Source organism: Larus michahellis, chromosome 8 (genome assembly GCF_964199755.1).
Source record: "Larus michahellis chromosome 8, bLarMic1.1, whole genome shotgun sequence".
NCBI lineage: Eukaryota > Metazoa > Chordata > Aves > Charadriiformes > Laridae > Larus > Larus michahellis.
The window spans coordinates 7,680,422-7,707,350 of record NC_133903.1 but is presented as its reverse complement, the minus strand read 5'-3'; the positions used below and the strand labels follow the sequence as shown (position 1 = coordinate 7,707,350).

General features: G+C 47.9%; 3 protein-coding genes across 13 annotated transcripts in view; 1 reads left to right on the top strand and 2 right to left on the bottom strand.

Moving 5' to 3' along the window:
• The window catches only part of ARHGAP17 (Rho GTPase activating protein 17), a 47,997-nt gene extending 44,346 nt beyond the window's left edge, over positions 1 to 3,651 (top strand). For 4 of the 9 annotated variants that reach the window (XM_074598556.1, XM_074598557.1, XM_074598551.1 and 1 more), the window contains one exon: positions 2,731 to 3,651. In XM_074598556.1, the coding sequence (XP_074454657.1) occupies positions 2,731 to 2,861 (131 nt within the window). In that variant the 3' untranslated portion in view covers positions 2,862 to 3,651. Of the gene's footprint in view, positions 1 to 461; positions 507 to 2,652 lie in introns of all 9 variants that reach the window. The other 5 variants (XM_074598555.1, XM_074598559.1, XM_074598554.1 and 2 more) reach the window with 2 other exon arrangements.
• Positions 3,652 to 4,104: 453 nt separating this feature from the next.
• Positions 4,105 to 7,741, bottom strand: TEX47 (testis expressed 47). The gene is made up of 7 exons (XM_074599335.1): positions 7,637 to 7,741; positions 7,458 to 7,530; positions 6,464 to 6,567; positions 6,016 to 6,080; positions 4,971 to 5,169; positions 4,404 to 4,502; positions 4,105 to 4,176 (listed from the first exon to the last, which is right to left on the bottom strand). Exons 1-7 carry the CDS (start codon positions 7,739 to 7,741, stop codon positions 4,105 to 4,107), a joined length of 717 nt encoding a protein of 238 aa, XP_074455436.1.
• A 124-nt stretch (positions 7,742 to 7,865) lies between these two features.
• SLC5A11 (solute carrier family 5 member 11) lies at positions 7,866 to 24,274 on the bottom strand. 3 transcript variants are annotated; one of them, XM_074598148.1, is made up of 16 exons: positions 24,183 to 24,274; positions 21,016 to 21,192; positions 20,014 to 20,085; positions 19,201 to 19,305; positions 18,889 to 18,948; positions 18,272 to 18,376; positions 16,769 to 16,874; positions 15,888 to 15,968; positions 15,254 to 15,459; positions 14,292 to 14,427; positions 13,431 to 13,538; positions 12,914 to 13,064; positions 12,509 to 12,677; positions 11,494 to 11,709; positions 10,118 to 10,280; positions 7,866 to 9,005 (listed from the first exon to the last, which is right to left on the bottom strand). In XM_074598148.1, the coding sequence occupies exons 2-16, from the start codon at positions 21,145 to 21,147 to the stop codon at positions 8,785 to 8,787; spliced, it is 2,031 nt and encodes a 676-aa protein (XP_074454249.1). In that variant the 5' UTR covers positions 21,148 to 21,192; positions 24,183 to 24,274; the 3' UTR covers positions 7,866 to 8,784. The 3 variants fall into 3 exon arrangements, with proteins under 3 accessions (XP_074454249.1, XP_074454250.1, XP_074454248.1); XM_074598149.1 differs by lacking the exon at positions 10,118 to 10,280 and having other exon boundaries at positions 7,868 to 9,005; XM_074598147.1 differs by lacking the exons at positions 7,866 to 9,005; positions 10,118 to 10,280 and having other exon boundaries at positions 11,029 to 11,709.
• Between the last annotated feature and the right edge of the window lie 2,655 nt (positions 24,275 to 26,929).

Here is a 26,929-nt window from a genome sequence, read left to right as displayed (position 1 = left end):
CTGGGGAACAGCTGAAGCGCTGCTCGGGCTGACCTACAGCAGTACACTCACTACAGGATCATCCACCTTCTCCACATCGGTCTTTTTTTAAAGGATTAATACTTGTTCTGAATTAACACCACTGCATATGACATAAGAGGACCTGCTCTAACATTTACACGTGCACAAATAAGCACTTATTGTAGACTGACTTATCTAATTCACAATGTGAAATAGCTGGTTTTAATTTTAACCTTAAATAGTGAAGCAAGGGAAGACAGATGGGAATAATGGAAGCCAAAATGAAGTTACCAGCAAACTTCATAATATCAGAACGGGAATTATGAATTGTTTTCAGGATACTGTTAAATTTCTTTGTCCGTGTACTGGACTTTAGTAATGCCTCACATTCTATTCATGGTATTAAAGTAATAAGCCCTAGAAAAGAATATTCTAATCAAAAATTTTATTAAATAATCTAGATGTTTGACCTGCATTCAGTAGGAACTGTATTGGAAAGTTCAATGGTAAGGAAAAGGCATATGATTGGCCAAAAATGTTGCTAATTCATAATCATGTGTGTGCTAATGCCCACTACTAACCTGTCACAAATAACACTGCTTGCTTGCATTATCGTTAGCGTGGCATGCAAAAAGAATGGCTGTTTGATGCTCGCTCTTAATTAACGTACTAAAAGTATTGGAGACTAGAATGTGTAAAGTTGTTGATGTTTTGACTGGCCGGTTTCACATTGTACTTTTTCCACGTACAGAAAATCCTATCTAGAAACCCATGGGTTTTATACAGAGTTTCGTTTTGTATTTGAAGTAGCTGTGCCATCGTTTGTCACAAACGCTCCTTTCCTGTGTCCCCTCACGCTTTGTTACCTCCTTTTCCCATTCATCCTTCCCTATGCAGGCGTGGTAGGGAGAATTTCCGTGCTGGCATCTAAAGTTGAAGCGCACCTTTTGAACCCTGCTCGAAATGACAGTTCCAAGGTAGCATTAGACACTGTTAGATACGGGGGAGAGCGCGGTGCCTCTGCCGCTTGGTTCTGTGCCCCTCTCTTCTGGCGGCACGCTCAGCCTGGAACGCGTAGAGTAAGAGAAAAACGCAAGAAGAATTTGGGAACTCACACAACTGCAGTTTATTCTTCTATGTAATACTGCTTCTGTTAACAATAGCAAAAACGACTAAAAAAAAATAATGTAAAATTTAAATCAACTGACTTTAAAAGTACTTAAACTTTCATCTGTTGTAGAAACAGCGGTTATACAGTAGAGTGGGGATAAAGGAGAGCTGCTGCTGTGTGAAACTTGGTTTCATGAATCGGGGACTGATTTAAAACACATGAATGAGAAGCTAAGTGAAAAGGTTTGGTTTTAAAGTAGCCCCAAGTAATTATTTCTTCATTGCTATCAAAGGTCTATTGTACAGTGACCGTCTTGCAGGCGCCACAAGGCGCTCTCCCAGAGCACTGACTTCAAAATGACAAGTGGGGGCTGGGGAGGGAAATCTATTTAAAGGATTCCCCCAAGATGGTGGTGCTTTAACGAGTCGTAACAGTACTGATGGCTTCATCTGAGCCTTCTAGATGGTATCGCTTACCACTGAAATGCTATCTTGGCAGAATACGGTGCTCCCCAAGACTCTGATACAAGACTTGGGAGAAAATTTATAGTTCACGCCTCACAAGAAAACATAAATCCTGGAATCAAGCCTTTGGGAAAGTTGGAGCAGTAAGAGGGGTGCAGGGGAGGCTGCACTCTGACTTCAGCTCTGTCTCTGCTTTCGCCTCTTCCATGTCATTTACCTCAGAAACTTTCAACTTGAACATTTATTAAGTAATTTGTGGGCTAAATTTAAGACTTTAAGCTCAAGATATGAGTCAAAGTTTTTATAGAATGCCTGTCTATGCCACCTATGTTTAAAAGCAAGGTATTTATTTAGATTCTTTATTGATTCAAGTGATGTAAATGAGTCTCTATGGGGAACAGCTGGTGGATTGCAGTAAGTGATGTTGTGGCATACTATAAATTAGCTTTCCAAAATATTGACTTAATATTTTCAGTTACATTTTTTGCACTGTTATGGATTTTTTTTTTCTGGTCTTCTAACTACCAGTGCAGTCAGTCACCAGAAATGCAACCTTTTGAGGTCCTTCTTGGACCTTGGCTTGAACAAAATTCTCCTGCTCTCAGAAAAGGGCAAAGAACATGATCTTCCCTGTTATACACATGAAAGGGGTTTAGCCTGCATTTGTCTTAAATGATTTCTTCCTCTTCTTGTCACAGTGCCTCCTTTTGACACCAAACATGTTCCTACTGCTTCTAAAATTTGTAGGTGGTGGTTACCTGGCTGATGGTTTCGGTGCCAGATTTTTTTGCTGAGTGACCATTCTGTTTGGATGTGAATGTCTGGAATAAAGTAGCACTCATAAGGGGCATTGAGGAATCGGATACTAAATCATACTTGCTGTCTTCTGTTCTCCAGAAAGAAATGTTTTTCTTTATTGTGTACATGATTTTGGAAAGGTAAATAGGAGAAGGAACTCAAACATAAGCTTTTTAGTTTGGCTTAGCCCTTTTGTGTCCATGCGTACACGTGCACACGTGTGCCAGCCCTCTCTTTGAAAAGCCTTTGTTGATCTTTCCTTTCCCTTTTCTTTCTAAGGAAATGCACCAGAAATACCCTAATGAATGAGATGTCACTGTCCAGACTGCTAAACTTGCTATTCCATTTTTTGTGCAGACTCTAATTCCAGTATTCAAGAACCACTTCAAAACCCTTCTTCAGAGCTCCTTACAGAGCCGGCGAGCAAAGAACTGCACAACCATCTCATGCTCGATATTGACAATGACACGGAAAGCACTGCTCTCTAATGGAAACTCTCCAGCTTTTTTAAAGGTTCCTCTCCCGGTGGGAAAACTAACAGACCTAACGGTGAAAAGCTTCTTTTGACGATATGGCAAAACTGTGTGGAGTTTGACTTGTGCATCACGGAGAAAGTGATTTAGCCATTCAGAAGAAGTTTAATGATCTGTGTCTCAACAATGGTTTTCAAAATCGTGGATGGAAGGAATTAATTACTGCAGAAACTTGCATAGGAAGCATAATTGCTGCTAATACAGATGGTATTAGCAGAAATTCCAAAAGAATAAGAAGCAAACGTTAGTTATTTAAAGTGCATGTATTACGGAAATAATCTTTTTAATGTCACGGTTAGACTTTTATTTCTAGTTCTTAGACATTACAAGGAGATGCCTTGCAAGAGACATTCCCTCACTGATTTGCTGCAGATTCTTTTTAAAACATGAACCAAAAAAATGCCCGAGTGCTGGTGGTGACTGCTGGTTATCAGTCGCCTTGTCAAAACTGTGGATGTATTCTAGTGCCTTGAAGGACTGTCATACTGTAGAAGGAAACTTACTGTATCTTTAATCATTTCATTGCTACTTAATGATCAGTACTTAATACTTATTTCATAGTTATTTGTATTAACCAAGCCTGCTTTTGTTTATGTGGAACTTGGAACTGTTTCAAGATGAAACTGTGGAAGTGTTTTTTGTGCTTTCATTGAAAAATGGTTGAATTTTGAAAGAACTTTGAAACAGCTGTTTGGATTCGTCAGTGGGGTGAACATTTATAAAATTAAAGATTGTCTTTTGTCAACTTAAGGCATCTTTATTCACGTTCGTGAGTTAACGTTGCTTCCAATGGACACTGAAGGTTACACAGTCGTTCCCTGGGCTTTGTAGCTTGAGATCACTGGATATTCATTCCCAGTATGCTTCTGTTATCCTTTAATATGTAGATTCATGTTAAACACAACTGATTCCAGCTGCTAAGAGAAACACTGGATACAGCTTGTATTATACAGAGAAATGAGACGGAACAGGCCATACAGTTTCTGCAAATGAGAGGGGAGGAGAGGAAACTAGTTAATTGAGGTAACATTCGTAGAGCTATTTGAATCAATTTACTTAAACTATAAATTCCTTAATACTCCATCGTACTTTTTATTGAAGTTATTAAACTAGACCTCAGGCTTATCCGCAAAATAAAACTGCATTTCATAAAGGTCTTGACAAGACACATTGCCCTTGGCATGACGTTAAATATATTTTAGTTGCTGTCTGATTGGTGCCCCAGTTTGAAATCCCAGTGGCTGCCCAGTTGTTTCCTGTTCGGACATCTCTAAACAGGGAAGGTGACCCCTGTCAGTGGGTGCAGTCCTGCTTTCCTCTGTCTCTACAGTAACGCTGTAACAAACTCCTGTAACTCAAAATTCAGTGTTACCAGCCAAAAATTCTAGTTTTGTTACTAAATTTAATGTTTATCTCTCAAACTGTATGCAGTGTACCTGAATCTAGGGTAGGCTGTGAAGGACTTAAATAAAGTCTCACGAAATCTTCTGGACTTACACATTCTTCACCATTGCACAAACAGTTAATCATCTCTGCCGGGATTAGCAGCTCGGGTTCAAAAGTGTGTATGTTCTCATTGGTATCCTCGCTGTCATCCTTGATAATAAAAAGCACATTTCAGTGCAGCAGGAATAAGACCACAGGGCTAGGACACATTTAAAGTTGAGGAAATATGCCCAAAACAGCAGAGCTGCAGTTACTCCTGTGTTTACCAAGCACAACAGCATCTTCTGCTCCCAAGAGCGTGCAGCAATGGGCAGGGGTGGGAGGCGATGCCAGGTATCGGCTTCATGAGTGACTTTCGGCTGCCTTTAAGCTATGTTGGTGCACTTGAGTAATTCAATCAAATGGCTGCACAAAACAACCCTACAGAGGTCTAGAAAGAAACTTGGAATAAAATAATGAGGTTTTGTAATGCTTTAGCTCTGCTTCTAGGCTCCTCGCAGGTGTGTATGCTTGTAAACTCTGCTTGAAAGACCATGTGGCTGCTTGCTGGTGGGGTCTGGGGGGATTTATGGGGGTAAACTAGGTAAATTCCTTACAGCCCAGTTATTTGAAGTTTACCTCCAAACGCTGAATGCAGGCTGCCAGTTTGAGTAGGCGGGTAAGGCACTCTGCCACCACCTCTGCCGTAGACTCTGATTGCGTCGAGCCTTGTGGACGTGTCACGGGAGACGTCGCCATTGCCACATACCAGTCTGGGAACAGTCTGGTGGGGATGTTATGTGCCACCACTAAAACTTTAATTTCCTGGAGTAAAGCACTGCGTGGAAAGAGAGCGAATTCCGTCCTAAAGTACAGCAAGGAGTTTTTATCGGATGGTCAAGTTTTGTAAACTATGCAGTGAGTTGTTTGCATTCCTAGAGCTGTGCTAGAGCATTGTGTGCACAGCATGGTGCACCCCTCACACCCCAGCCAGCGGAAACCTTCCCTAATTGTATTCTGACATCTGTGCGCGGGTCTGGAGTGGGCTGGTTGGATGTGAGGGTAAGAAACGAGCAAAAGAGCAGTAGGGATTTAGTAAGCAAATGCAGGAGTGTGTTGAGAGCTTGCTTTGGTAAGAATTCCGTTCATAGCAAAGAAAATGATGCAGCTTTTGTGAACCTGGATTTCAGTGAATTAATATGGAGCCCTAGAGAAACACCCAGGTTAAGTTAAAGACAGAAATCAGCTGAACTCTGTGGGGCTGGTTGGGTAGTGCTGGAAGGACAAACAGCAGGCTGGAAGGCAGAGGCTGATAGTCTAAAGATAATTTTTGAAATTCCAGTATATGCATCTACGAACGCTTACAAAGCAGGGTACAGAAATCATGCAGCAGATTCCTAAGGAAGGAATTTTCCTATTTTCTGAAACCTATGAAACTGACAGTTGAAGTCTCGGCATCTTGAAGATGGACTCCAGTGCAGAGGGCTGGGCAAGAACTGCATCCAGCATCCAGAAAAAATGTATTGTGTTAGCTGGAAAACCTCAGCTCCTCTGTGGTCAACAGGTATTCAGTGGGAGAATAAAAGCTTTATATCATCGTAGCTAATGTTCCGTTTAACCTTAAGGAAGCATTCTACCACTTCAGCTAAAATTTTGTTTCCTCAAAGTGATATGGAACACTTACTTAGGACCTTGCTTTTGGAGAGAAGCTAAATCTCGGATGATGAGATGGATTGTGCTACTGCAAGACTGCAGAGGAAAGGGTAGAGATGTTACAGAATTGCATATTACAAATTAATTTTTGAATATAAAAATAATTCATCAGCTGCCCTACGTGGGCTTTCCCTTTGAGTCTCAGGCACTGAGGACAACACACGGTGTTCCTATTACGTCTGACAGAACATGTCATCTAATTCTGTCAGAATAATGCTCTGGGGCAGTTATCTGAAGCACTGGGTGGAGCAAATCCCAGAGGTCAGCTACTGAACCCACCACAGCGTTTTTTAGGTCTTTGAGCCTATGTATGCAGTAAGAGACGGTTCTGTATTTGTAGTTAGCTGAATCTTAGAAGCCAAATTTGTACAAAGATGAATCAAGGTTACTTGGTCCCACTAGGAATTTATGTAACTTACCTCTACTACATGACAAATATAGCTGGAACAGAGCAGTAGCAGACCTGAGACTTGTTCTCCTGAGTGGTATTCTAACGCCTTCTCAAACAATGCTCTGTGATAACCTTGTTTCAAAAGAAAAACTGGCAGTTTGTCAAACAGCTTATGCGGCTAGTTGCTGCAGGTTCGTGTTGTGTGGTCTGGTCAGTGTTCTCTCTGCTGCCACAGGCAGAAGATTCACAGATTATACTTTTATTATTCAGAAGAAACATGAAAGCACTGCTACCATGGGAATCTTTTGACGTGCACCAGTGCAATTCATGCTAGCTCCTAAAAATGCACTAAACCCTGCAGTATTTCAGTAGCTGAAGTCTCAGATTCTTATTAGCATTTATTTCCTCTAACTATGTAGTTACATGTTTGTGTCTGTAGATGCAAATGTAGAGCACCTCGGGAGCCTTGTACGGCAGTGCCATTTAGTCCTTGCCTCTGCTGGACATTGGCACAAGCTGATAAAGGTGGTTAAAAATCCAACTGTCTTAATGTATCATCAGACAAAGCATCTGGTATACATCAGTTGCCTGAGAAAGTCATACTTAAAGTTGGTTGCAAAAACAATATATCTGTTTTGAAGTCTTTCTCTCCCCCTCAGGGTTTCTAATACTTGTGTTTAACTTGCTTAGGAAGGATTCCCAAGTGACGATTCTCTTCATATGGTTTAACACAATAGTATTTTCTTATTTTATGGGCTTGTATGTATCGCTGCTCCATACTGCCCGTGATGTTACTCCGAGCACATGCCATGCTGTAAGCTCTTGTAGGTTTTGCTACAACCATGCAATATTTAACGTATGTAAGAAATTTTATGACAGGTGAGGACGAAATGCCGGGTTCCCCGAGCCCCAGCGCCCGGCAGGTACGGGGCCGTTGGCGGCCGCGCGGCCCTCGCCATGCTGGGGGCGATGGGGAGCGGGGCTGCGGGGGGCTGCTGTCCCCTCCCGGCCGGGGAACCCACCTTCCACCTCCTCGGCCGCCGCCCCGTCGCCCGGCCGGGCCACCACCAACAACCTGTGGAGCGGGAACCGGCCCTGCGGAGAGGAGACGAGAGGAGACGAGACCCGAGGCCGCGCCCGCTCGCACCGCCCGGCCCTGGGCGGGGACCCCCCGGCCCCGCCGCCGCCGCCGCCGTCCCACCTGGCCGGCGCGCTGCTGCCGCTCCCGCAGCACGTCCAGCAGGTTCCGCCGCTCCAGCGGCGCCGGCTCCGGCGAGCCCGGCGGCCTCGGCGCCTTCTTCGACATGGCCGCGGGGAGCCGGTGGCCGTTAGGGGCCGGTGGAGGCCGCGAGGGGCCGCGCTGGGCCCGAGGCCTCGAGCACAGTTCCCCCCCTTACCCCGCCCCACGCCCCACACACTCCAGGCAGGCGGGGAGCAGCTCTCGCTCTTTAATGAAGTTTTATCTGCAGCTACACAAAGCCCCGGGGGACGGGGCCAGGCTGAATCACTCCTCCAGCAGTGCCCTGGGGATGGCCAGCGGCAGTCGTTGGTCCCGACCGAGGGTCTTCGTGGCACGGAAGCGTTGGCAGAACGGCCCCAGGGGGCGAGGGGGTGCCAGCAGGCCCCGCGCTGCCCTCCTCCCTGCCAGCACCTGCTGCCTTTGGGCTGGTTTAGCTCTCTTCAGGTGTCCCTGATGACAATTTTGGGGCAGTTTCCAGGCTGGATGCTGGTGTCGGTCGGTGTCAGCCCCACCATGGCAGCACTGCCAGCAGTGTGGGCAGGCTGTAATGCAGGGAGGCCGCAAGAGCTTCGTTAATTCAGCATAAACTCACAGAAGCGTCAGCGGGCCCGGGAGCGCTAATTGCACAGGCGCTTCTGCCCGCTGAGGCAGCGAGGCACGGCTGCTGCTGCCAGCCCGCACCGGCAGCAGGCCTGGGCTCTCCTCCAGGGCAGAGGAGCTGATCCAAAGGGGAAACAAGCGCTTGGAGCTGGTTACAGAGGCATAAATAGGAAGAGAATCTAGACTTCCTGAATTCCAGGCGGTGCTCTAACCCCAAAGAGCATAATTAAATATTTAAAATACCCAAACAAACCTCTTCTGCCTAGCTGCCTTCCTTAGTTCCCCTCACACCCGTGTTTGGGTCTGACCGTGGTGGTGCTGAGGGCTCGGCACCTTTCACAGCCAGGCCTCCACTGGAAATAAGGAAAGGATTAGGGAGGAGGCTCTGTCTTCTTAAATAAAGAAATAAAATTTAGAAAGCATTATGAATTACATTAACCCTCTGCTAGTTATTATTATTTACACCAATTAAAATTAGTTGATGTCATCTGGAGTCGAATAGCCGACTGCTATGCGAAGTAGGCCCAGAGGAAGATCCCAGCACACACACACAACAGCAAGTTGGCGTTCAGGACGTGTTTCACCAGCGGTGTCTCCTCCAGGGAAGCCACGGGAAGCGGCTCGGGTTTAGTCGGCGCCACGTTCTCAGCATTTTCCTGTTTGCGCTCCATCCCGCAGAGCCACAGAAGGGTGGTCACCAGCTTCGAGTTCCCTTTGGCGTTAGTCGTACCTAAAAAGACAGTCAATAGTGAGGTATAAATCTCACCAACAGAACACATCCCAGGAATGTATCAGTGTGGTCCTGTACAAAGGGTTTTGATGCAAAAATGCACCAGTGTTCTTTAAATGAATACACTAGCTACACTGAGGTTTAGGAATCCCTTCAATTAGCATCTTTTGGGAGCTCTAGTATGAATTTCTTTTCTCCCTGGAGTTCTGAGCTGAAGTTCTGCTGTTCCCAACATTTAATAAAGAGTAATAGTAGACCAGACCTAAAAGCTGAGCTGTAGCTGCTCGGTGCCCATCAGCTTCCTCTTGCAAGTGCACGCTCTAGTCCATTTAGGGTTACTCCACGCCACACACGTGTAAATTGAATTTTCCCAGCTCTGGTGTGGGTTAGGGCATACACGACTAAATGCTGGGAAGACAGCGCTCATGCACAACGAACGTGAGACTTCCCAGCCGGTTGGGAGATCTGCACCATAATTCATTAACTTACTGATGTTTTCAACAGCTTTTTATAGATCAAAGCAATACATAGCAAAAGCTGCGCAGTTACATAAACAGTGTCCCAAGCCTGGCAAAAACAAGTGATGGTAATCATCGCTGGAAAATGCAGAATGAGTTGCTATGCGTGTTTGTACCTAATACCGACAAGTACAAGTTTTAAAAAATGTAAATCCTCCTTCACTGATCTGTCAAGAACTCCGCCCAGGGCTCTGGGTTCTCCCTGCTGCTAGAGTCGATCAGAAAACATCACTGAAAAACAGAAATGGAATTTTGTGAAAATAATTGTGCTTTTCCTCCACCCTCCCCTTTTTCAACCAGTTCTCCTCGCAGCAGGCGCAAGCAGCACCCGGCGCTAGTGCAGGATAACGGGCATGGCTTTCTGTATCCCATCCAGCTCCTTCTCGATTTCAAGCATTTCTAATGCCATCAAGAGATGGAAAAGAAACTAAACTTCTGCTTAGGTAACACTGTCAGGTAAAAACCTTTTAGCATGCCCTGAAGTTACAGAAATCCAGAGGAAGGAGTTTTAACGTTTCTTGTCTTCAAAGGCTCTACATAATGCCTAGGGTTGTTAAGTGTAGGTATTACTGAATACGATGTTGCAGCACTTACATTTATTATCATTTGAACTATTTTCAGAAGCAATGCTTATATCAATCTGGAGAGCTGGGCGCTCAGCTTCACACACTCCTTTTGCAGCATCAGGGGAAGGGCTGACTGCTAGGTCTTTCTTGGCTGGTAGATCCCCGCGTGTGAACCAGGTAAGCCGACTTATCTGATGGCATGAAGAGTGGTGTTAAAGAAAACTGCTTTCATGGTTGTTTAAAGGACTACCTTAGCAGTAGAGCAGCCTGCAGAGAGAATACTTAGAGGGGCTGAAATCTGTTCTCCTGCCCTGTTGGAGCAGGTGAACAGCCAAGTGCTCAGCTGGTAACTATAGAAGCGATGGCTACCACCGGCATGTTGGGTTTAGTTTTGCCTGGAACACGATAGCTGTTGGTACAGATGCCATTCTTCACTCTCTGTTACTGAGGAGGAGACATTTCTGCACGGGACCATCACTGGACGCAGACTGAGAGTGGGTCAGTGAAGGGAGCAAAAGAATGGAAATTGCGGCCAGGGAGGAATGATTCAAAGAACTGGGGTTGTGGAGAGAAGAGAAGACAGGTGGGAGATATGATAATTTTCTTCAAATATGTAAAAGACTCATTAAAGAGAAACGTTCTCAGTATCAACGATAGGGTGGACAGAAAGGGATGAGCACAACATGAAGCTGGAAAGATTCAGGTTGGAGATGAGGAAAAACTGCTACCGGTAGGGCAGGTGAGCTCTCAAATCGATCACACGCCTCCCTGGGCATTCTCCCTCTCTGGAGACTTTTAAGAATAAGTTCACCAGGTCTTTCATAAATACATCAGGTTAGTCCTGTCTTGAAGCACAAGGATGCGTTGGCTGTATGATTTCTGAAGGTCCCTTCTGGCCCTTCTTTCTGCTATTAATGTTTTTCTGTAGCCTCAGTGTATCTATTGAAAATAGTCAAACTGGCACAAACCTGTTCCAGAGGAAGTGTGCTCTCTGCCCTTGATTTCTCTTTTCTGCGAGTAAAAATGGTTCCTCACTAAATTAGTAAGAGAGTTGATAAAGATGACCCAGAAGCTGGAATTTCTTGGAAAATAGAGGGAAAAAGCTAATTTGTCATGCATTAAACACACGTTTGAATTTAAGAACAGCTCTTTGTAGCATCTACTGTTGACCAGTTTCCAGGGCGGGACTCTGGATTTACGGGACCAAACTCTTAAATGGCAGCAGGGTGCCGGAGCAGAGGAGGGATTGCTGTTACAGATTATTCCAAGTGTGATCATAAATAAAGAATGAACGGAAACTTCCATTTCCAGATTATTTATCCCCGCATTATTCCCATGGATGTAGTGCGGGGCATCCTGGAAACCATTTACAAGTAACAAAAGAAATCTGAAGGGGTGACGCACCATTTCTTCCGAGGGGGGTTCTGTGAGCAGGCTCACGACCAGCACAGTGAGCGTGGAGATGGCGGCCAGGACCATGGAGAAGTAGAGATAGTGCATGTACTTCACCACGCCTGGTCGGAGGTCGGTCTCGCCGCACTGGGGCTCTGGGTAGATGAAGTCCAGCACCAGCCGAATGACGCCCAGCAGCAGCCCGATCACTAGGCCCCAGAACGCGCCCTAGGAAAGGAAGGGTATTTTTTACTGGGGCAAGAAGCAAGCACCCACCCGGGATACAGGGCTATATCCATATTCTCAGGCTACAAGCTGGCCAGGCTTTCTCCTTGCTGTTTTTTTGTTGGGCTACTTTTCCTCCCTTTTCTGCTCTTGCCATCTAAGTCTGCCAGTGCTGTTACAGTAGCCTGGTAACTCTCCTCTGTGGGATCTAGTGGGTTTTTAATTTTGGTGTGGAGGGGAAGGATAACATCTTATGCCAGAATACTTGGAAGAGTGATATTTGTATCCTAATGATTGCCTTAACCCTGGGGGGCTGACAACTGCTCTCCACGTAATGAAAGCCCAGTTTGGGAAGATTTTACTCATTACCCAGCGCCAGACTTCGTGGAGAAACTGGAGGTTTAGATCTCCTGATGCCAGTTGTTCTGGCTCCTTCGCCCTCTGGGCTCACTGTGCCTTCTGTAGCCCCCCTGATGCAGATCATACAAGTCCCTGTAATAAGCTGATGGCTAATAAGCCCCTAACAGGCTTCAAGGTTTGTGAAGGACACCCTGTGACAGAGTGATGCAGTCATCTCTTTCCTTCTGAAATGCCAATCGAGTCTTTGGAAAATGGCAGGAATTGCTGCCTCCTGTGTGGGTGATGGTTGCTTGGGTTCTTCAGAGGTCTGGGTGCCTTCATTCTCCCAAACACTGCAAGGGGCAGCAGGACAGCAGCCTGGGCTGGTGGTTTGAACTGCAGGACTCTCATGAGGACAGCGAGGCCGTGGAGGTGACTGTGCTGAGCACAGCGGAGCTGTTACCTTTTCATTTGCTCTTTTCCAGAAGCAACCCAGTATAAACACCATTGCCACGGGGGGCTGCAGGTAGGAGCTGATCGACTGGATGTAAATAAAGAGCTGCCCTCCCTGGCCAGCCTGTACCAGTGGGATCCATAGGATGGAGACCACAGTGAGCAGCAGCACAAAGACCCTGTGCAAGAAAAAGATGCCATTACTATTAACTCAGACTGTTCTTTTCCAATTGCTCAGCGTGCAAGACTCTACTGAGATCTCTCATAACCATAAGGTCCCCACTCTAGTCCTCCAGCAAACCTGTGCAACATGAAGACGTTACATCTATACGGCGGCGGCAGGCTGCGAGGTGTGCTGAGATGTGTCTCTAATGCTCAGGCTCTGATATAATACACGTGTCCTAGTTCTCCATACCTGCCAACAATCATGAGTTCCCACTCAGAGCAACGAGGACGGAAGTGTTTCCAGAGGTCCATGGTGAAAATGGTGCTGGCACTATTAAAGATGGAAGTCAGGGAGGACATGAGAGCTGCTATCATCACTGACATCATCAGGCCCCTGAGTCCTGGAAACAGAAGAAGTACAGCTGCCCTGAGGAATCCCCAATAACCACACTGTAGGATGTCCTTGAATTCTCCTTTGAACTAGAACAGACTTTTAAAAATGTTTTTAGCCCCAGTTTTAAAATTGGTAGTGATAGGAAGGTGTTAACAGTTGATTCTCATTGTTAAGCATCTGTGCTTTATCTCTTATCCAGATTTGACTGAATTAGACCTCTGGATACTGGATCATCACCAAGCCCAACATAAACCCCACTAAAATTATAGTTGCAGAGTATTTTCCTCCCTGAACTTCTCTCACAGATGCCTTTTGGCTGGTGTGTACTGTACCCATCAGTGCCAGCACCTTACCTACAGGCCAAGCTCCTTACCTACAGGCAGAAGTTCTATGACCAGCTTAGGATAAGCAATATCGGAACAGCCAGACGGATTGCCACAGATTTTTCGGCAAATTTCTGCATCTGCACAAGCCACCAGATCTAAAATATGCAAGAGGGAGTAAGAGGCAGTATTCCGTAGCCACAATAAACCAATATATCTAAACAAGTTAGTCTACTGAATGTTGTAAACTGCTTTCTAAGTGAAATACTGGAAAGCTTGGAAAGCTTCCAGCAAACGACAGTGGACTCTCACAACCCAGTGAGGTCAGGGCAGCACTGAGCTCCCCGTTTTCCCTTTTTTTGCTTGCATGCGAAAGATACAATCCGTATCGGTAGTTGACCTGCCCTGCATGTCTAATTCTTTTCTAGGAATGCTGATCACTTGAGGACTGAGGCTGTCCGCCCACCTCTAGCACAGCTCCTGACAGACAGGCACATCCACACGTTCCCACCTGGTGAGCAGTTTACGACATTCCAGGTGGTATGTTAGGGTTTCTCCGAGTGCCTCAAACTTAAACTGCAGGAGGACTAGCATGTTGGGTGCAGGAGGGGACTCAGAGCATGGATCAAAACGCAGAGCTGCTGCAGGTAGCAAGCTCAGAAAGATCAGCACAACTGCTGTGAGGATGGATGACAGCCAACGGCTCTAGCACGTTGTGCAATACGTGTCTGGGGTCTGCTGTAGGAGGATGCACATTCTTCCGCTTATAACTGGAAGCAAGTTTCTTCATGCTTTGGGCATTTGATGCATTGCAAGTTTTTAACTTACTCGGTACAGGCTGTTCCAGCTCCGTAGAGTAGGCACAACAGTAGTGACAAGTAGAGGGAACAGATCTCTCCTTTAGCACTTACCTGGGAAGAGAATCCGGCTGATCATTCCCGGCATTACCATCATAAAGAGGGGCAAAATTTTCAAGTAGGAGGTCATCAAGGAGCCTCCTTTGGCGTGAGAGAGGTTTTTAGCAGCAAGGGACCTCTGAACGATGACCTAGGAATTAAGAAATGTGTTTGGTCTGCTGTCAGCAGACAGGAGCTAGTTGTAGATGACGCGATACCAATTGTGTTCATGTGTATACTTTACCCTCCTCTAAACTATTGAAATGTAAGAAGGGTGAACACAGAGCTTGGCTGTAGCTTTATAATTCTTGCTTCAGATCCCGAGTACTTTACAGAAATGTAGACCTGAAAGGCACTGCTTGTGTCTTCAAATCTGAGCCTTGCTTTTGCAGAATACCATGCTGCATAATCTGTTCCTTAACTAGTCATACTCAGGCTTAGAATTTTCTTCTTTTGTTGGGGACTTCCCTGAGCCGATGGCTAAGCCTGGACAGGTCAGCAGCCCTCCTGTCAAAGCAGGACAGACTCTGAAATGGGCAAAATGAGTTAGACAAGAGTACTACAGGAACATCAGGAGGTTGCTTAGGGCTGCAGTCTTGCTGGCTCTAATGTTGTCGCTGGGAGGGATGGTAGGCAGAGCCCTGGAAAGCTGAAAGAGTGAATTCACAGGTGGTTCGCAAGAAGTGAAAGGTTTAAGTTAAAAACAAAACAAAACAAAACAAACTGAAAACTTCTTTATAGACTGGGATTAACTCACAAACACATTCTTACCGCTTTTTACATTGAAATGATTCCCAAAATTTAGTTATGCATATCAAGTTTTGCATCTTTAGGATTGAAACCATCAGATTTTACTAAACTCCCATCAGAAACAGTAAACCGGTCCAGGCTACCTTGCAGACCCTCGGTTTGTAATCAGATTCAAACAACCCATAGCATGTTCTTGAAACCCAAGAAAGCAATACGCAGTAACCCACCTGATCTGTACACCAGTACCACAGGGAGGGGATGGTCATTCCTACCAAAACTCCTGGCCAGGGAAGGTCAGAGTTAACAGGGTCTCGGAAAATGTGAAAAGCATCTTGTCTTGGCAAACCGCAGCTACTGTTTTCCTTGCGGGTGCTGGGAACGGCATCAAAGTATTTTGTCTGCAGACCTTCAAGACCGCCAACTTCAACAAAGCCTAAAATAGGTCATGAGAAGAAGGTTATCACATCTTCCCGGGACGGTACTCTGATTTGCAGTCTCTGTAGTTTGCTGTGGGTGATCCTCCACAAGTATTCTTTAAAAATCAAAAGCTATTGACTCGAAGATTGGGCTGGGGGATGGCATAACACTAAAACTGCTGGCTAGAGAAGGTGCTTGTTCACCTATGATACTGCTTCAGAACGTATTTCTTTAGAGATTTTTCAGGGAGTACTCATGCATTTTTAACACATAAAGAACTACTGTAAGATTATTTGTATGAGTATGTGTTCCTCCAGGAGAGTATATAGAAAGCAGTTCCCAGAACATCAATTGAGTAATCGGTTGTGATGATTCAGCTTGTTTGTAGCACTTGGTAAAGCTTCTATCATAGTTTTAGTAATAAAACCCCAGGGAAACACTCACTGAAGACCATGAGAGTCATAGCCCCGATCAGCATGATGAAAGTTTGCAGAGCGTCTGTGTATATCACAGCTGCCAGGCCACCTAAGAGAGCAGAGAAAGAGCAAACTGTGGGAAACTGGGTTTATTCTGTTGTAGCATCTCACACTTTGCAGAAGTTTTTGAGAAGCAGCGTTAAGCCCAGCCCGGTGCCTGGCAGGCTGGCTGTGCTGGGGGGCAGCTCGGCCAGTTCCTGTGCATTACACTTTGGCTGAAATTTCTCGTGTTTTGGATCATGAGTCACCATTTTGTCACTAAAAAGCCAAAGTCCAGTATAAGTACTTCTACAGGAAATACATGGAAAAGCTCCAAAACAAAGCCCAAGCTGAATAAGGAGGAGACGAGAAAAAAAAAAAAAGGTGCGGGGATATTTATGAGCAACATCACTCGGGGTGAGCACTGGGAAAGGAGCAACCTTTATTTGTTTGGGATTTGCTGCTTACTCCGTGCATGGCTTTTTTCCATTTGGCCACCCATAAAACCCGAAAGGGCACCCAAGGCTGACAATGCTTTCCCCATTACACGGCTCATTGTTATGTAAATCCGCTCATCCCTCCAAAGAGCCCAGAGGAAAAATGTATTGTGCAAATGCCTGGAGCATAGCTTCTCCTTAAAGCGGAACTGACATGCATCCCTATCTGGTGTGGCCTTATAAGGGGTATTCATTTACTCTTATCTGGTAATTTTTTCTTGACGGGCAGGTTGTCGGTTTCTTCGCCCCCACCCCCCCGCCATTATCCGTACTCATGGCAAAACCAGATGCACGAGGATGCACAGTGAACTGCATGAACACGCTCAGCTCACTAAGCAGGATCTGGAGTGTGATTTGGAACTCAGCCACGTACCCGCAACAGTGTAGACGGCTGTGATTGCCAGCAAGCCTACCACAGCGATATAGAGGTCCCAGTGCAAGGCTTGCTGAATGAAGAGGGCCCCAGCGTACATATCGACCTAGAGAAAAAGATAGTTATCGCAGTTGGAAGGATATTACCGAGCCCCTCAAAGGTATTAGTACCAGGGAGTGTGAACATTTAGCTGACCAAGCTGTCTCCTTTAGAGGAACCAGTCTGGCTTGTGACCCTCTAGCTCCCCACAGCATCTTCTCCACGTGGCGCATCCCTCTGCAGCCCCAGCTCCTGCCTCCTGTCCATTACGACCAGGTTCAATTCAGCATTTAGACAGTTTATTATTACTGGCCATGGGGGGACAGGGAGGGCGATGGTGAAGCTGTCCCGAGAGAGGGGGAGCATGCACAGGGCTCCGTGCAAAAGGCATTTGGGTGGGGTGAGCTTATCTCTTTCCCGGAGCACCGGCGAGCGGGGTGGGGGGAGCTGTGCTGGCTGTGGGACTGGAGCACCCACCGTGCAAACCCCCCTGGGTGCCTCAGCGGCCGCCAGCCCCAGCACCGGTTTGCCACAACGTGAATTCCTCCCTGCTGACACGGTGACAGCGAGATAATAAGGAAGAGCGACCTTGGGGCTGGGACCCAGCCCAGACCAACTGGCTCTGCTGCTACGTAAAAATGCTGCAGTTTAGGAGAGCTTTAGGATAGGCAAATGACAGACAGATATAAAAGCATCTGAATGATCCGTTCTCTCTCAGGAATTGTATCGTCAGAGATTTGCATCAAATGGTTAGTTTTTTCTAGCGGAGAACCTGAGCCTAGCTCCTCAGTGCCACCTCAACCCCGCGACTCGCATCCCTTTCAGAGGGGACACAGGCAGGTGTGTGTCAGACAGCGTGTCCCACTTTGGCCCCGTACGTACAGGAAAAACACTGGCAGGGTCTTGTCTGATTTCACAGATTCATGCACTGCTGCACAGTTAATAAACAGCTAGTGAGGTGTTGTGCAAGGGTTGATTCAGTTATTTATTCAAGGCACGACATCAAACAGGTGCAATAAATCACTAAACTTCTTTCACCTAAACACATACCAACTCCTACGTTCTTATTCATCGTGCACATAACAGCATTTGGTGCTTGCGCAGGCAATAAACATGCAAAGGGAAGAAACTGGGTAAGCTGCCAGATGTACAAAATCTAACAACAAACGCATCCACGCTCACAACTCAACTTTTCAATGAGCTATCGCTCAGGACATTGACACCTGGCTTTACCTCCCCTACTGTAGCAAGTGTTCAGATCCTTCATGGGAAAAAAAAAGAAGTTATTCTTTTTGTGTAGGTTCTCAAAACAGCTATAGTCTATGTTCCTCAGACACTTTGATAATACACCCTTTTCTGCTAGTATAGGGAAGGGCCAGTAGTTGCATTTCTCAGCCTCGCTGATCAGCACGTGTTTCCAAAGTGAATTTGATTCAGTCTGTTCCCATGTTTTTTTCTACTTACTGATATTTTGGTGAAGATATAGATGAACAAGTAGAGAATCGCCAGGAACATCTGAATTCTTTTGCCTCCAAAACGTTTTCGCAAGTACTCAGGCATGGTAGTTACCTAGGCGAGAGACATACATACCATCAGAGAAGCTGGTATGCAGTCGCTCCCGTGAATTGCAGAGAGCTCACCCGCGGAGCCGGTGTGGGTGGCTTGCACTGGTAAAGGACCAGAACAGCCCTGCCGCTCACACTGTACTGATATTTGTTTCTCAGCTGCCTACTTAGGCTAGCACAACAGCTTAGCAAGCACTGACTTTGCTATAATATCTGACATAAGGCTCACTATAAACTGTGATAAGAGAGCCTTCATCCATCTCCTCGGGAGACGGAGCAACTCTACTCCATTGCCAAGGGCAGCGGAGCAGTCTGACCCCCGCACCTGAACCCTCAGTGCTGTTCCCAGGCAGCAGCTCTTGTCCCCTTTATCCCAGGCAGCTGGGTGCAGCATGGCTCACGTCCTGCCCTGCCAGCAGAAGCACAAGTGCTGCAGGAGGTGGTTGAGCCCATGAACCAAACAGGTGGTTTAAATACCAGCAAATCATTGATAGACGCAACTTCCCATCTACTTACTCCTGCTGCTATGTAAATTGGAAGGAATAGCCAGGCCAGCACCAACACACAAAACATCCCCTGCAAAACAAATGGAAAGAAGGTCAGCAATGCTGGTCAAGGCTGCGATCGGGTGGATCAGTGGGGACACGGGGACTGGGTTATCCCTCAGGGGCCTCCAACCCCCAGCAGCTGGTGGTGAGTTCTAGCTCATGCAGCAGCATTCTGAGCCTTTGGATCTGCCAGACCTATACCCTTGTGTGGTGACTTGTTGGTGTTGGAGTTGCCCCATCCAGCATGGAGACAGCTACAGAGTCACCATGCCACACTCACGTTCCACTCATAGGCTGTTGCGGCTATTCCCGAGGCAGCTCCTGATCCAGCCAGGCCGATGAAGTGGCCACTTCCAACATTGCTGGCAAACAGGGATGCGCCCACCTGGAGAAAGAGAGGAAATCGGATCTGGCCCTGGCACAAGGACCAGATGAGAACACAGTGATGCTGTTCCCCCACTCATGACTATGGAGGACATGAAATCCTTGTCACCCTCTGCCACCTTCTTCTTTGCCTACATGTTCAGTGACTCTGGCACCTCTGTCCACCTTCTTTCATCATTCGCTGCCTATCACTCATTTGTGGGCATGTTTAGGACCATCCTTCTTCCAAAACAGTGTCCAGTCTCTTGTGAGGGAGCAGGGCAGAAGGTAGAGGTAACAAGTAGAAAAGTCAGGTCATCAGGTTCTTATATTAGTATACGCTATTACATACTGACTCACCAGACCAGCCCAAATGAAATACCCCACCGAGCAGACTGGCTCAACATAAAGCTGTGTCTGTGATGGGGACCACCCAGTTAATGCTGGAAATCTCCAGATAAAAGTATGCAGAGCTGGACAGGCTTCGCAAGCCGGAGGGCTGGCTCTCGCAGCGGGGCAGGGCTGTGGCAGGTGCCCTGCAGCAGCTCCGCTTCCCCACTCTCAAATATGGGAAAAAAAAAGCCAGTATTGTAATTGAGTCTTTGCAAAACATGGAAGTAATTTGTGTGTGTGTGTGTGTTTGGAGAAATAAGTTCTGCTTGGACAGAAGTGCTTCTCAGTCTTGCTATAGCCTAGGGGCACAAGCAGTGTAATGATAATAGATACTTACAGGCCACCAAACCATTTGTCCCCCAGCTAGAAAGTAGCCTTTTACAGTGCTGCGCTGCGTCTTCCACATGGACTGGGAAAGGAGAAAAGCAGAGCACAGGTTTTAGCAGTCATTTCAGTTGCTGCTCAAAGTATAGCAAGCGATTTCCCCAGCGGGAGACTCTGTACTGTCATCAGATCAGATGAAAGCGAAGGGTTTCTTTGCAGGACCTGCAGTTGCTGCTGGGAAATCCTGGGGGACAAGAGAGCAGCAGAAGTGGGAGGGAACCACTAATGCTCTAAGCATCGTGCAAAGTTTTCTATCATCTCAGCATCCTGATTAAATGTTTTCTGTGATAAGCAAACTAAATCATTCCAGATCCGCAAGGAAGACAAGCAATTTTGGCCAAGAACTGGTGACTTCCCTCGTTATTAGGCACAGCCAGGAGAAATGCTCGGCATTGCACGTATTACTCACTGACTCCTGTTCTTCAGAGATTTCAGATAGTTTCACACAACACCTTGAGAGTTATGCACCCCATTTAAAGGGAGCAACTATTAATCTCTGCCTTATGACAGCCAGATTGTGCTTCTGCTATTACAGAAGCCGTGCCAGAAGGATGTCCTTCTGCACTAATTATATATAAACAGTATTTTTAATTTATGGAATCTGCTGTCGAGACCACTGCAGACAAGCATAGGTGATTTATAGGACAGCAATTCCTTCCTGGATGAACAAAACATTATTATTAGCAATACTTTGAACTTAGACGACCTCTTCCTTACAAGGGTTCTCAAAACCTTGGCGAACACTAGAGCTGAACAGCTCTCCTCTGGAGCAGTGAGGACGCTTCCCTGGGCTGAAGTGAGGAAAAGGACCTGTAAGCTCTATCTTTCCTCTTGTTCAGTTGAATCCAGTGAAGTGTGGCCAGGTTTGAGCGGAAGTAAAATGACTTGAGGCCCAAACAGCCATATTTCTCAGTATAATGGGCACATACAAAAGCTTTTAACAGTATCTGCTTACCCACAGCCCAACCGCGAGGACAAACACAAAGTACAGCACGAGAACAGCAATGTCTATGGGGCCCAGCATCTTCTGGGGAAACACATCCCACGAGGGGGTCACCGAGGATGGAGTGCTGCTGGTGGTCTCCATGGTTTCTTATGCAGGCTGAGTGCTCCTGTATCTTGATGCATGTATCTGTCAAAAAATGGGTTGCATGGTTAGGAGAGGATGTGGCAGCACCATGAAGGTGTTGACTGTTTCTTGAGTAATTCAGAGGTTATCGGCTCCGTGGCTCCGGCTGCAGTGCTGCTCATGCCAGAGCCGAGGAGATGGTTCTTGTCTCTGGCATTTGCATCCATGAGTCCCTGTCTGCGATGTGAAGATGCTGGCAGCGGGCAGGCCAGATGTGGGTTGGTTGGATTTCCTTTGCAGTGGATAATTTTCTTAACTGTCAGAGAAATGGGTGCCTTAGAGAAGAGGTGTAAAGAGATGAAATAGCCAGAGGAAAGGACCGTGATGTGACACAGACGGTGATGACAGCCTTCAGGTCCCAGGGCAGCGGCACTGTGGGAGTGGCCTTGGCGAGAAGCTGCTGCCAGAAACATGCCCATGACGAGCAGGTGGGATGTGAAGATACATGAACTGCTCCAGCAGTGGTGGTGTTTTTCCTCCTTCGCCACAGCGAGAGCTTGGTCCCGGGTGCAGAGAGTGCTTGGGTTTCCTCCTGAGAAAGGCTGCCTTCCCGGCGAGCAGGCACTGCCCTCTCCACTCCCTTATCGGGCATGGAGGCTGGCAGCGTGTCGCCGAGCACAGGGAAGGATGTACCCTCTGCCATGCTGCAGCAAGCCAGGGCAGCGGGGATGAGTGGCAGGTACTGCTGGTAGCAGCGGTGTGGGACCGACACCGAGCGGCAGAAGAGCCGGTGCCAGAGCTGGGGCTCCGTCCTGCACACCAGCCCGCAGAGGCATTTCCTGCAGGTGAGATACTCGTGTGCTTCCCGCAGCAAGAAAACCTCATTTTCTTGTCCAGAAATGCCTGATGAGGAGATGTGGCACCAGTGAGGGACCTCTGCGAGGGCTCTCTGGAGCCCTCCGGAGCGCCCTGTGGTGCCAGGCTGCTGCCCTTTGGAGGAAGGGGCAGGATAACGTCCATGCAGGGATGTCAGCCGGGTATCTGAATTAACACAGTTCCTCCTCGTTTCCTCCTCCTCCCCTCACCCAGGCTCGGCCCCACTTTGAGAGCAGGACCGTAGGCGAGTGGCAGCCCTGGTGCGGCCAAGGCAGGGCAAGGCCCACCTCAGGGATTCCCTGGCTCGGTGGTGGCCGCTGTCGGTCACCAGGCATCCCCAGGCACTGCCACCCTCCAGCCATGGAGCAGGTCCAGGATTATTTCTCTTACCCCGCTGAGCCGAGACGGTCCCTCTGAAGAGGAGCAGAACCAGCGCTCCCCGGCCTCAGCGCCGCCTCGCAGCCGGCTCAGCTCCGGGTCCAGCCCAGGTGTTGCCGGGACGGCTGGGCCGGGTGTCTGCTGGTCCTCGTCCTCCTGCCTATGCGGCTGGGGCAACACTTATAAGCTCATCCCTGCCAAAAAGCTGAAGAAGGTGGGGCGAAGGGTGGCCTACACCAGCCCAGGGCTCCAGGCGCGGATGGTCTGACAGCAAGTGGTCGAACAAGTTCTTCCTCTGAACGCCCCGGACCGAAACAGCCGCCCTGTCCCTCCGTCGCGTGTTTCACAACCTCCGCTGGCTTCACCCCTTTGTGGATGCGTTGAGCCAGAGCTGGAACCTGCCCTGAGCTCACCTGCGGACTGAAGACTTGCCTGAAGCACACCTGGCTGCTCTCCTGCACCCCTGGCACCGCCGGGCACCTGCCGCCCGGGTGTGTGAAGGAGCAGAGATAGGGAATGGGGTCGCAAGTGCCGTGGTGACAGAGATGCAGCGATTTCTCAGGAGGGCAAACCCTGCCCCATGACCCCGCTACAGCCAGTCCTGCATTTACAAAAAGGTTAAGCAATAAATAAGCAGTTTCCCGGTGGCAGATACCAGGAAACTGCTGGCAGGTCGTATACTGAGACATCAACAGCCACCAGCACAAGAGCCAGAGATGGTACAGAGCCATGTTCTGGCTTAGTGGCAGTGGTGGCAGCACTGGGACAGGACCAGGGACTTGCAGCGCCTCGGCAGAGCCTTTTCTGTGCCTTGTAAAGCCCCTGGATCCCACTGAATTCCTTGGGAGCTCCTGCCTTTCAAGGATACAGGGCACCAAAGATCAGTGCTATCTTACCTCTTTAAGAGGCAATTTTTCTTGGCTGTTGCCGAGTTTTTACTGGCATGCTTAACCTCTAACTAGGAAAAGAAAAACAGGGTTTGGTATGTCAGCCTTGGGAAGTTGCTAACCCTGCTCCAACACCTCCTACTTTCTCTTTCGCAGCTCTGATGTTGCTGTTTCTTTTCATCCCGAGACACTTCCCATCCCAGGGCCCGCGGCGGGCGGTCAGCAGCGGCGGTACAGCCAATGCTATAAGCTACGTACGCTCAATCTCACTCGGGATTCAGCCACACATGCAGAAGAGTGTTGTGTCTTTCCCTCCGAAACACGTGCGGATGTGGGGCAGAGCTCTGCAGGCATTTGCCGTGCCCACCAGTAAGGAAAGGAAACGCGGGATACACTCCGGGGGAGATCCCCGGAGCTGAATACAGGTGCCTGGTTAAAGCCCCCCTTGCGGCTCCCGGAGCCGGGGATGAGGGTGAGCATTAAGAAAAATGCAGCAGGCTCGGTTGCTCTGATTTCAGATCCTAACTCTGCCGCAGCCCAGTGGAAATTTTGCCCGTTTTGTGAATTCAGCTCACAGCCCAGTCTCCCTTGGTGCCTGGCACAGGCGGCAGCGCTTTCCTCGCCAGAGATTGTGAGGAGGGAACATCCATGGCATTGAAATGAAGCGGCTGAAGCCAGCCCTTTATCAATGGTCCGGGGAGAGACGCAGCCCACGTGGGTCTTGAGTAACCCGTTGGGACTCTATCGCTCTAAATGCCTCCTCAACAGGATTTTTTTAAAGCATTCCCAGGTCTGTCCACCTCCTAAAGACACCACCGCTTGCCGGGGCTGAAAGGCAGCCCAGCAGCAGCCCCGAACCCACGCACCAACCGGAGCTCCCCGACTCGAGGTAGAAGCTGAAAGGGAACTTACTGCGCTCAGCTGGGTCTCATTCTGTTCCCTGCGCCGGGCACCACCAAGCCTCTGCCAACTGACAGGCAGCTTAAATATTGCCAGAGAATCGGGATTTGCCAGCGGAGCTGTTAACGGTGTCACAAGGAATGAGAAGGAATATTTATAGTCAAAGTTAAACTAATGGCCCGAAGTTACTCTTTCGGTCTCCCGTGGCTCTGGTGAGAAGTGTATTATTTTCACTATCAGGGCTCATGGGTCAAACTCCACAGAGTGCCATTCTCTTAAGCAATCTGCGCAGCTAAAGAAGAGACAAGTAACAATAAAAAAAATCCGTGACAATGTTCCCTCAAACTGACAGCCTGTGACACAGGGGGGAGCTGACAGCTTGTCCTGTCTCGAAGTTTATGCCTAAACCTTACAAAGAGCAGAGTTCACCCGTGGGCTGGGGTTCATAACTCATTTCTGAGTCTGTAGGTTAATCCCAGAATCGGGTTCCCTTCTGGGACCAGGCTGGAGATTTTGGTTTCAGCATCATCTGTCTGAAAGCTCTGATAAATACTTACGGCCGAATAACACGCAGAGAATGACGCTGTAGAGGGACCTTCCAGCACAGTGAGAGACCGTGGCAGGAGGCAGCTCATACATCTCTGAAACTGGGGTGCAGCACTACCAAGAAGCCCCATGTCTCTTCCTGGGCAGGGGGGATCCCAGCAACCCGCTAGCTGGGAGGGCAGATGGAGCATGGGCACTGTCCTTACACAAGCCTTACCCATGTCCCGGTGGTCGAGTTATCAACCCGAATTTTGCCGTGTGTGATCCCCTAAGGGCACGTTTTACCGGGGAGTCCCCAGCTCTTCTGCGACACCTGGGTGAAAGTCTCAGGCGAAGCAGGGCAGCCCCCAGGGAACGCCGGTCCCGCGTCGCCGGCCGGGCGTGAGCAGCATCTCTTGCTGCAGGTGCTGCTTTTCTCTCTCTCTCACTAATCATTTAGTGTTGCAACTAGCTGAACTGTTTTTACCAAAGCTTTTGTGAAACTCACCCCTTCTCTGACAATCTCAGCTGCTAGAATCAGAAGTTCAGCTCTCACCTTCACTTTCAAGTTTTCTACTCTAAGAAACCAGAAAGCAAAGTAGGAAAAAACTAGTATCTGTATGTTATCTCATTGTTTCACACTCAGCTCACAATCCTTATGGGCGTAACAAAAGGTCTTTGAATCTTGCAATTGGAGAGGCTTTAATTTGGTCCGATGGAATTTGGAAAACCCATATTTTCCTAAATTGTGTTAGAACAATGCAGATCTCAAGGGCTTCCAATTCAGCACCCAGGCGTTTTGTGCTGCCTCCCACTCTCTGACACTTTTTCTTGACTTTGAGCCCTTCCAGACTGAATCTGAGACTTCTGTTTGTCTCTTCAGCGTCTTTTATGGCACCTGAAAAATAATGATGGATTGTGGCCCTTCAAACTATTATCAAGATACTTAGAATGTGGTTCCAGTTTGGCTTCCAGATGCCAGCCTGGTGCTATTTTATCCCAGCCAGTCCACCACCAGGAGCTGTGATCTCCTCACCATGACTTTACTAAAGCTCCTCATTGATGTTTGCTTTTCCCCATTTCTTGCAGGAAAGAGTGAAAATCCTTAAATAAATCCAAAGTTTGGAATGTAACCTGGTATTGTCACGGCCACCGTTTCCCTGTCTCTGTCAGAGGATGGAAGTGGCACCCTGTGGAGCAGGAGCCACGCCACGGCTGCATTCCCTGCGCTGACCCCGGGCTGCTGCCTGAGTTATTATTTCCTTTCCAAGGACAGGCTTTCCTGTGAAGACGATCCCATGATCCAGGCTGACGCAGGCATTCTGCTAGGGCTGGGCTGTACCAGGCTAAAAGGAGAGCATCCAGCCAGTGCGCTGATCCTGGGGAAAAATTACCTAATGTTTGCAGTTATCAAGAAACGACAAAACAACAAGTGTGTGCGGTGAATGATGCTGGATGTCGTTCTGCACTGTGCTGCAAAGGAGGCTCCGGGTCATCATTTCTGTGGCAGTTTACGGACTGCAGCCCGGGCGGTGCGGTGGGAGGTCTGACAGCCGCGCTGGGCAGCTCGAGGCCCCCGGGGCTGCAGAAGAGCCGGGCTCGATCGGCCAGGAGGGCTAAAGAAACATCAGGAGGGGTTTGAGCACTTTAAGTGCACGTGCGCAGCGAGGGACTTCTCCCCGTAACATTTTCATTAACTCTGTTCAGAGCTGTTTTACAGTTGCCGGTGCCGTGGCCTCCAGGGAGGACCCAGTGATTGAGCAGGCTGCTGTAAACAAGCTAAACTACAACCAGGAAATCTGATACGAAGCCGTTCCCTATCTATCTGCTGTTAGTGTAAAGGGAGATAAATTGCTCCGGGGATATAAACTCAACCTCAGCCAAGAATTCCTTTTCAGAGGGAAACAATTAACTGGCTCATACACTCACTAAATGTTTTCTTCTGAAGGTTGCAGAAAAAATCCATACTATTTTAAGAATTTACTGCTCATATTCATCACACTAGCCTGAATGCCGGTACGAAAGCAGGTCTTTTCACAATTGTGCAGTTATTTTCCCCGTGCCAGCCCAAACCCAGCAAAGTCAGACCTTGCATCTCCCTCCCGTAGGTGTAAGGGGCCAATATTAAGAAGTGCAGTCACAGAAGTGCCAGATGCAGGATTCCTCACACATTCACCTGCAGCTGTTGTAAGAAGCAATTTTTCAGGGAACACAGAGGTCCATGCAGTCAGGAG

What these genes read in the sequence shown, in the direction of transcription:
- TEX47 (XM_074599335.1), bottom strand. Translation starts at nt 7,741, where the DNA reads ATGTCGAAGAAGGCGCCGAGGCCGCCGGGCTCGCCGGAGCCGGCGCCG. An exon ending in ATATTTGTCATGTAGTAGAG is followed by an intron (nt 6,081 to 6,463) that starts GTAAGTTACATA and finishes TTTCCTCTGCAG; the next exon opens with TCTTGCAGTAGCACAATCCA. An exon ending in CCTGCATTCAGCGTTTGGAG is followed by an intron (nt 4,503 to 4,970) that starts GTAAACTTCAAA and finishes TTTATTATCAAG; the next exon opens with GATGACAGCGAGGATACCAA.
- SLC5A11 (XM_074598147.1), bottom strand. Translation starts at nt 21,147, where the DNA reads ATGGAGACCACCAGCAGCACTCCATCCTCGGTGACCCCCTCGTGGGAT. An exon ending in TATGACTCTCATGGTCTTCA is followed by an intron (nt 15,460 to 15,887) that starts GTGAGTGTTTCC and finishes GACCTATTTTAG; the next exon opens with GCTTTGTTGAAGTTGGCGGT. An exon ending in CATAGAACTTCTGCCTGTAG is followed by an intron (nt 13,065 to 13,430) that starts GTAAGGAGCTTG and finishes TTCTGTTTCCAG; the next exon opens with GACTCAGGGGCCTGATGATG.